General features: G+C 38.1%; 2 protein-coding genes across 2 annotated transcripts; both read right to left on the minus strand.

The window, feature by feature from the left end:
- Positions 1 to 241: 241 nt before the first annotated feature.
- Positions 242 to 4,481, minus strand: LOC127626939 (interferon-induced protein with tetratricopeptide repeats 1-like). Its single transcript, XM_052103081.1, has 2 exons — positions 4,227 to 4,481; positions 242 to 3,800 (listed from the first exon to the last, which is right to left on the minus strand). Exons 1-2 carry the CDS (start codon positions 4,229 to 4,231, stop codon positions 2,456 to 2,458), a joined length of 1,350 nt encoding a protein of 449 aa, XP_051959041.1. The 5' UTR covers positions 4,232 to 4,481; the 3' UTR covers positions 242 to 2,455.
- Positions 4,482 to 6,110: 1,629 nt separating this feature from the next.
- On the minus strand, positions 6,111 to 9,314 carry LOC127627109 (interferon-induced protein with tetratricopeptide repeats 5-like). The gene is made up of 3 exons (XM_052103357.1): positions 9,106 to 9,314; positions 7,975 to 8,103; positions 6,111 to 7,624 (listed from the first exon to the last, which is right to left on the minus strand). The coding sequence occupies exons 2-3, from the start codon at positions 7,977 to 7,979 to the stop codon at positions 6,199 to 6,201; spliced, it is 1,431 nt and encodes a 476-aa protein (XP_051959317.1). The 5' UTR covers positions 7,980 to 8,103; positions 9,106 to 9,314; the 3' UTR covers positions 6,111 to 6,198.
- Between the last annotated feature and the right edge of the window lie 458 nt (positions 9,315 to 9,772).

The following is a 9,772-nucleotide window of genomic DNA, read 5'->3' on the forward strand; positions in this document are numbered from 1 at the left end:
GACATATTATGAGGGTTAAATCATGATGATGGTGATGATGATGATGATTATGATGATGATGATGAACTGTAACCAAAAATGATACCCTCCCTTAGAAAGACATATGAAACATATGAAATTGAGATGAGGTACAGATGAGGTTCACAGTATCTATCATTAAAGATTCTCAAGCAGTGTGTGAATGTTGTTTTATTGTACATACAAAGATGTATGAATGAACGTTACATTTATATAGCGCTTTTCTGACACTATCAAAGTGCTTTACACAGTGAACAGGGAACTCTCCTCAACCACCACCATTTTGCAGCATCCAACTGGATGATGCAACAGCAGCCATAGTGCACCAGTACACTCACCACATACCAGCTATTGGTGGAGAGGAGAGAGTAGAGTTATACAGCCATTTAATGGATGGGGTTATTAAGAGGCGATGATTGAGAAGGGCCAATGGGGAGAATTTAGCCAGGACGCTGGGCTTACACCCCTATCTTTACAAGAAGTGCCCTGTGATTTAATGACCACAGAGAGTCAGGACCTCAGTTTAACAACTCATCTGTAGGACGGAGCCTTTTTAGAATACAGTGTCTCATCACTACAATGGGGCATTAGGACTCACACAGACCACAGAGTGAGCACCCCTGCTGGCCTCCCTAATACCACTTCCAGCATCAACCTTATTTTTCCCCAGCTGTGTAGCTTCAGTGGGCAACCAGTCTTGAGCTAGAGGGTGATATGGCTGCAATGTAGATTCGATCTGAACATTACAGAGTGTTTACATTCACTGTAAGAAAACACATTTAGTTTCCTCTCATTGGGAAAAGAATTTCAGGACATTTCAGGGTATATACTGTAATATGTTCATTGATATATCGAGAAAAGTAGTTTTTTAAATTGTTTGTTTCAAGTCAGAAGAGATAAGTGTTGATTCATAGAATTCTAAGCCCAAGTTGCCATATGATTGAACAATTAGGCTACTTCACTAAGCTCAATTTGCCCTTAGTATAAGCTTCGACATTCAAACCACAAATACAATAACAAATGCAATACACTCACTGATAATTTTATTAGGAACAAGGTACTAATACAGGGCAGGGGCTCCCTTTGCTCTCAGAACAGCCTAAATTCTTCATGGCATGGATTCTACAATAAGTTGGAAACAATCTTTTGAGATTCTGGTCCATGTTGACATGGTTGCATCATGCAATTTCTGCATATTTGTCCAATGCACATCCATGCTGCAAATCTCCCATTCTACCACATCCCAAAGGTGTCCTTTTGGATTCAGATTCGGTGACTGGGAAGACCACTAAAGAACAGTGAACTCATTGTCATGTTCATGAAACCAGTTTTAGATGACATTTGCGTTGTGACATAGTGCATTATCATGCTAGAATTAGCCATTAGAAGATGGGTAAATTGTGGCCATGAAGTAATGCACATGGTCAACAACAATACTCAGATTGTGGCATTCAAACAATGATTGATTGGGATTAACTGGCCCAAAGTTTGCCAAGAAATCCTTCCCCACACATTACACAACTGCCACCAGCCTGGACTGTTGACACAAGCCAGGTTGGGTCCTTGAATTCATGCTGTTGGCACCAAATTCTGTTCCTATCATCTGTGTGCCTCAGCAGAAATCGAGATTCATCAGACCAGGCTATATTTTTTCAGTCTTCAACAGTCCAGTGTGGTGAAGGGCTAGTTGGTGAGCCTGTGCCCACTGGTCCATAATACATCTATGACCACACACACACTGACTCACACCTACTTTCATACACAGTTTATTGTGTTGATGCTGTATATCCCTAATACAAATTTGCAACACAATATTGACTGTAAGTTTACAAAAGTCTTGTAAAGATGTGTAATATTGTTTAATTAAAATATCTGTTAGAAAGTTGCATCATTACTTTTTTCTAAATAATCATAGAAATATTACAGCAGAGCTGAATGGAAAATCCCCTTACAATGCCAAATAGGCACATAATATATACATTTTACCCATTTGAATCTTCTGGGATAAAAGAAGGAGGTGTATATATACAGTATTATGGTGCTTTACCACTTTGTCAGTCATGTTGAATATATGTTGTCAAAAATAAAAAACACAATGTATGACATATTAACAAGGTCAATCATATAGAATTATGAAAAAGGGTCTTTTATCTTTTGATGGAGACAAAAATGTGAGGATGCTAAATTAAAGGATATGTACTGTGAAACAGGTTCAAAGAAATCTCTAATGAAGATTTTTTTTCAGTCAGAAGAGGGCAGTGCGGATTTATTGTGCTCAGTTCTACAAAGTTGCAATAAAAAGGAAAAAGTGTTGTAGTGAGCTCCATTTGCCCTCCACCTAAAGTACACTTAGACAATCAAATCACAAACACAATAGCAACTGCAATATATGTTCAATAAAATAATTTGTGTGCATCTGAAAAAACCCCACTTTGCACTATTCCTCATTATTTGTGGATTCTAGAACATGCTCGCAGCCCTCTGCAGTTGAAAGTCTCCCACCTGTTACCTGCTCAATAAATTCTAGTATGCTTAAAGCTTCTGCCATCGATACATATCTGCTAGCAATCTTTCTCAGATTCTTAGCACTTTTCTTTCCATGTTTTGTATCATTTGCCATTTTCAAGCATTTCTTGTAGTGTTCAATGGCCAATGGGAGACAGTTTTTTCTGTACTGCTGGAACTCCCCATAATACAAATGAACTGCTTGTAGTCCATCAGTTTTCTCGTCAGAAATGGATATGGCTGTTTGAAACACTTCTTCAGCCTGTTTGATTTTTCTGTCCTCACCATAGAGAATACCCAGATGTGCCATTGCAATAACGAAGCCACTCTTCAGAGTGATAGCCTTCTCAAGATGGGAGATGCTTAAACGACGAAATCTTTTTTTCTCACGAAACGAGCCAAATCCTTCTTTTTTTATTTTGTAGCAGAGACCCAACTGATGGTGTATGAAAGCTGAATTTGGGGCAATCTCTAATGCTCTTTTCAACAGGCCAATGGACCTATCCAAAGATCCATAGTTTCGCATGTATTTCCCAACATACCTGATTACATGTGGACTATCTGGAGACATCTCGAAAGCCTTCTCCACCAAGTCCTCAGCCTCATCAAACAGCTTAAACTCAGCCAATTTCAGAGCTAAAAGAAGCTTGAGCTCATCGTTATCTGGGTTTGTTTCTATTCCTCGCCTAAGTTGTTGAATTGCTAATGAATCCTTTGGACTCTTGCACTTAGTTTCTGTTCGGCACAGTACAATGGCATAACCAGCATTCCACTCACCCTCCTCAGGCTCCAGCTCTAATGCTTTCCTGAAACACTCATTTGCTCTGCCATAATACTTGCGTGAAAACTTGAACAGGGCCCAGGCCTTCTCACCAAGCACCTCGTGAGGGACAATTTTTTTTCCTTTGATCTCCCTCAATTTTTCCAGGTAACTTTTGCATTCGGCATATTGCTTCATGTGATAGTGTAGCCAGGCAATATTTCCATATGTGACAATGAGTTTCTTGTCGCAGTTGTCCTCATAATATTCTTTAGTGAGCTCCACAGATCTCTGCAGGTTGGTTAGTGCTTCTTCATGAGAACCCAAAAGATACCTGACATATGCCAATGAGTTATGTGTTCGTGCAGTCCCTGCCTTGTCCCCCAGATTTAAGTCACGGTTGTGCTCCAATCTATTCAAATGATCAGTGAGATTTGTGTCTGCTTTTTTTAAATCCCATGTGAAATGGCATTCTAGCTGGTCCAGTTCAGTCTTGAGAGGTTTCTCCTCTGTACTGCTGCATTGAATGAGAAGATACTGTATATTTAATCATTATCAGACAGAGTCAGACTTTTCACTTTGGTCACATGTTAAGTGATCTAGAATATGCTGTTCGACAGTGCTGTTCTGTTCCATTCGCTGCGCTGCGTGGATTTGTTTAAGCCATTGAATGTAATCAAGCACAATCGTGATTTCACCCGTGTCTCATTTCTAATCGGTTACTCTGCTGATATTACAGTCTCTCCAAATACACTCCAGGGTCTCCGCTTTATTCATAAAGATAAAAATATATATATAAAGTAATTTAAGTTTGAAGTCGTCAAATGACGCATTAAAGCATATGGTGCCTGTTTGCCCTGCTTAAAACACGAGCATTGATCAAATAAAAAAAGAAAGAAGAGAAGATAATAAATATACAGCAACAATAAAGATGAAAGCTTACCTCATTTTCAGCGTGGCGAAGAAACAGTGCGACGTTGTTGTTGTTAGAGGTTTGGAGCGTATAAGGAACTATCGTTATGCAACGCAGCAGAGTCGAAACCGAAAGTTACCAATCATGAACATTACAGGGATTTTTTTATTTATATATATTTATAATTTTTTATTTATTGTTTTTATTGTATTATTATTATTCTTCTTATTATTATTTTTTATTTTTTTTGTAAACTATCCGCCTTCCCAAAAGACGTCGTCTGTATTGGCATGGAGCACAAAAATGTGGTATGCAGCATGTGCAGCGCATAGGGGCGCCAAAATCATATAGCTCCTATAATAATACCTTTCAAGCGCGGCCGGATGAAGGCATGGGCAGGAGTGGGCTGAGCACTCCCTAACATGAGTCTTGCCAACCCAATCAAACGTTTGGCAAACACAGCATTAAATAAAAATGTACGATTTGTAAGTGTACTTTACCTGAAACACCTTACCTGAAATTGTACTCTCTCACAATTATTTTTCAGAATTATTTCTTTATCCAAGATGTGTGGCCATGGGGAGTGCATTTAACACTCTTTTGCAAACTTGTATATGGGCCTTTCTGAAGAAAAGTTCATATGTTCACAGCATGATCATGGTGCTAATGTGTTCATTTGGAAGATATATTTGGATGATTGCTTCTGGAATCAAGTGAATCAAGGGAAGTGTTGAACAATTTGACCCTTTCCACCAATACTTAAATATTTGCTCTGAATATTAGAATTTTACCATGGATGTTGATAAGAACAAAATCAGATTTATGGATTGTTAAAGAAGGAAATTGGCGTCATAGAGACCTTTTTAGGAAACTTACAGCCTGTAACACATTAGTGAGGGCTGATTCTTACATCCGTTACCTTTAAAGTAGTCTTCCATAGTCAATTTTGTTGGATAAAAATAATATTTAGTAGACCAGAAGATCTTAATAGGAATTTGAATGGTAAGAAGAAACGTTTTTATTGAAGAAAAAAAATTAAAAACAGTCCCGTTTAGACTTATTCAAGAAAAAAGAGAAATGCCAAAAAAAAAAAGTTATTGGTTGTGTTTACCACGAAATGATCTAAATGTTCTGAGCAATTCAAGAAAATCATAAATCAACATTGGCATATTTTACAACTGGATATGAGACGTTACAGTGTTCAAAAAGGACGTAATTTAAGAGACTGCTTAAGTCTGACTTGATCCCTTCTCCACCTGTGAAATGACAAGGCACGTTTGACATCTATCCCAGAAGGCAACCGTCATTGTGGTGCATGTAACCAATGTAACTACACATATCATTTGTACGTCATTCAAACATCCTCACACTGGAAAAATCTATTCTGATAAAAGGTATAATAAGCTGCAAAACAAAAGCTTTGATTTACAATAACTTGTCCTTTCGGTAAATCATATGTGGGGAAAAAACAAGCAGTGAATTAAAAACATGAATTGCAGAACATTGTAGAAGTATAAGATGTAAAAATATAAATTACCCATTAGTACACAGAGATATTTATATATTATATTTTCACCGGAGACGCCAGTATATTTATATATATATTTTAACCTGAATCAATTATTAACTAACTCCAACATTGATATTGCATACCACTCAACAAATGTTTAGTTGCACCCCTGCATATAGATAAAAGCTTGAGTAACAGATTTATTATTATGATTATTTTTAACTATAAGTTTTAAAACTTATTTTAGGAAATACTGAGTAATATTTTTTAGCTTTATTCAACAAGATGTTATGTCAATGATAGTTTAATCTTAAAACAGGCATATACAGGCAATACAATTTTATATTATCAATCTTCTATTGAACACAATGTACAATTTACAATCATGTAGAATAGATGCAATTGTTGCAAGTAGACGAAGCACAATCAGTAACTTACAGTATATTACAATACTTATACACCAGTAAACATACAAGGCCTAATGTTGTGATTTTACTTTAAAGACAGCCTGAGAGCACAAAGGTTACTGAGGTACTCAGCATTGTCTCCATAACTCAGAGCTTTCTCATAGCACTCAATGGCTTGACGGTTCTCTCCTTTCACTCTGTGAATGAAACCTAGTATCCCATGAGCATCTGCATCATCTGTGTTTCTATGGATACGTTTATCAGCGATCTTTTTCAAATTGTAGGCACTTTTCTTCCCTTCAATTGATTCTGGGAACATCTTCAGACATTCCATGTAGTGCTTGATAGCCAAAGCCTCACATTTGTGGCAATGCAGCTGGAATTCAGCATAGTAAAAGTTGATCACATGGAGATTGTCATTTTTCTGTTTGGCTGTTTTAAATGTGATCTCAAATAGCTCATCAGCCCGTGACAGTTCACGCCGTTCTCCGTACTGCAGTGCCAGATCACTCATTGCAGAAATGAAGGAGGGTTTTAGGGTGGTAGATTTTTCCAAATGGTAGATACATAGATCACGAATCTGTTGAACCTTAGACATCTTGGCATGGTGGCTTCCCTCCTGCAGCAGTTGAATTTTCTTAAGCTTATAGCAGAGAGCTAACTGATGATGAATGAAACTTGAATTTGGTGCATTTTCAAGTGCTCTCTTCAACAGAGTCATAGACCTATCAACACATCCTTTATTCCTGAAGTATTTCCCCACATATCGCATGACATGCGGGTGTTCTGGAGATCTTTCTAAAGCCTTCTCTACCCAGATTTCGGCCTCATCGTACCTCTTGTAAACTGCCAGTCGCATCCCTAGGAGAACCTTAAGAACATCATCATCTGGATTTGTGTCAATGGCCCGTCTCAGTTGCTTGATTGTGAGGGAATCCTCAAAAGGTAAGTTGTATTCAATGCGATATAGAGCGATGGCATAACCAGCGTTCCACTCACCTTCTTCTGGTTCCTGTTCTAAGGCCTTTCTGAAACATTCTATGGCTCTGTCGTAGTACGTGCGAGAAAATTTAAGAAAGGTCCATCCCTTCTCACCAAGCACCTCTGGAACAGATGAAGATTCAGTTGGAATCAGTTCATTTATCTTCTGAAGTTTCTTCAGGTAACTTTCACACTCTGTATAGTTCTTCATGTGGTAGTTCATCCAGGCAAGGTTTCCATAGGTGACAATGAGAGTCTTGTGGAATTCCTCCCCATGGCATTCCATGCTGAGCTTCACAGATGTCATGAGGTTGCAAAGTGCCTCTTCATGAAACTCCAAAAGGAATTTTACATATGCCAAAGCACTGTAAGTTTGTGCAAGTCCCTCCTTCTTTCCCAGATCTAACTTAATCTGTTCTTCTAGTCTACTGAGAACATCCGTTACATTGAAATCATCTTTTATCAAGGCCCAAGTAAAGTGGCATTCCAGCTGGAGAAGATTTTCTCTTAAAGATCTGTCCTGATTCACACTAGTAAAAAAGCAACAACAACAGGATGAGAGAAATGAATTGAATTACTTATAATCAGCACAGTTTTTTCAGAAACAAAATCTATTATTAATCCAACATTGAATGTAATCAACAGGATGGTATAAAATAGATCAAATAAATATTGTAATGCAATACTGACTTCACTCTTGTTTATAATTTGTAACTCTTTCATGACAGTGAGCTCTACTTTACATTCAGTTATTTATCCTTATGTTTTTAAAATGATAATCACTGTATCTTTAGATAACAGAATATTTACGTTGGAAATGTCTGACTAGCTGATAGTTTTGCTAACATCAAAATCATTATAAATTGTAAATGCATCTTACCTCATCTTGGTTGCCTGTACAATAAATGCTTCAGAAGCTGTATGATGCCGAAGATGGTCCAGACACTGTTTTATAGTCCTTTCCCAGAGATGGGAGGGTCAAACTTAGAATGAAAACTGAAACTTAACCCTGGCCAAGAAATAATGAGAGAGAGAGAGAGAGAGAGAGAGAGAGAGAGAGAGAGAGAGAGAGAGAGAGAGAGAGAGAGAGAGAGAGAATGACATAGGCTGGTGTGTAATGTTTGCAAGTTTAATTAAGGCAGGTGTTATATTTATGCCTCTTTTGCATCAGCTGATTCTCCTTTCGTAACAGTTGGATCCTGCCAAGTTTTTATTTTCTGAAATTGAAGTGATTGATCAAAATATGAATTTATGTCTAAGAATTTAATTTAAAATACTCTATACCAACTTAGTATTAGCAAGTCATTTTTAGGTCCATTTTCACAAAAAGTGTAAACATGTGGCACATATGGCCTAAGAATCCAGACCAGCCCAACATAGCCGCATTGTCTCGAACAATAGTGTGATGCCCCAATTGTTGGTTTGTCACAATGGTGAAATTAATATTGTCTCTGTATGTAAAAATACTGTAGAGAGACTAAATCGAACTTTGCTACAGATGCTGTGATGCAGACTGATAAGGATAAACATAGCTGGAAGGAACATCTGCAGAAGGCAATCCATGCCTACAACTGCACCAAACATGAATCAACGGGGTACTCGCCCTTCTACCTTATGTATGGTCACCATCCCCAACTCCCCATTGACTTATTGTTCGGGCTGGTGCAGGAAGACGGATTCAACACCCCACACGGGTATGCTGAACGCTGGGCAGATCGGATGGCTGAAGCGTATAGAATTGCAGCGCAGAGCAAGCAGATGAGTCTTCACAATAAAGAGTACTATGACCAGAAAGCCAGCTGAGTCATCCTAAGACCTGGAGATCGTGTCCTTGTAAGGAATCTAAGTCAGAAAGGTGGCCCAGGAAAGCTGCGTTCTTATTGGGAGCCCACCATTTATGTTCTGAAAGAGCAACTAGGTGACAACTTTGTATACAAAGTGCATCCTGAAAACAATGAATGCAAGATTAGAACACTGCACTGAAACCTCCTTTTGCTTGTGAATGACTTACCAACACCAGAGAGCCTGGACCCAGAGAGACAGGAAGTACCTCAGAGGAGACGTGTTGTGACAAGGGGACAGCAAAACAGAAAGGTGACACAAAAAGAGGAGGCAGAAGAAGATGGAGAGATTAGATCTGAAGAAGATGAAGGTTACTATATGAGGAGGGACAGCAATTCAAAATATCCAGGAAATGGGAGAGTACAATCAGAAAATGTACTGTCTCAGAAAGGATGGAATGGACCCTGCACCACTGAAAGAGATGATTTACCAATGACTTGCACAAGAGAGACTTTGGGACAGTTACCAACAGAACCAGTAATCCATAGTGCCAATTAATTATATGGTTCCAACTTATTAAAGTTCTGTATAAAGACAAAAGAAAAGTTATTGTTTCACCTTCTGTGGTGGGGAGAGTGTGATGCCCCAATTGTTGGTTTGTCACAATGTTGAAATTAATATTGTCTCTGTAAAAATACATTGAGGGAATGGTGGTTCTGCCAGACCAGTAGAAGGTGCTATGGAAGTGCAGTGTGTTTTTTTATTTATTTATTTATTTATTTATTTTTTTATTGAACAATACCAATTTACAAAAACAAATAGGGAACAATCAAATGCCAAATACAAATATACACTTTTTTTTTCTTTTTAAATCTCCATCCTAAATGTCCATATGT

Source organism: Xyrauchen texanus, chromosome 33 (genome assembly GCF_025860055.1).
Source record: "Xyrauchen texanus isolate HMW12.3.18 chromosome 33, RBS_HiC_50CHRs, whole genome shotgun sequence".
NCBI lineage: Eukaryota > Metazoa > Chordata > Actinopteri > Cypriniformes > Catostomidae > Xyrauchen > Xyrauchen texanus.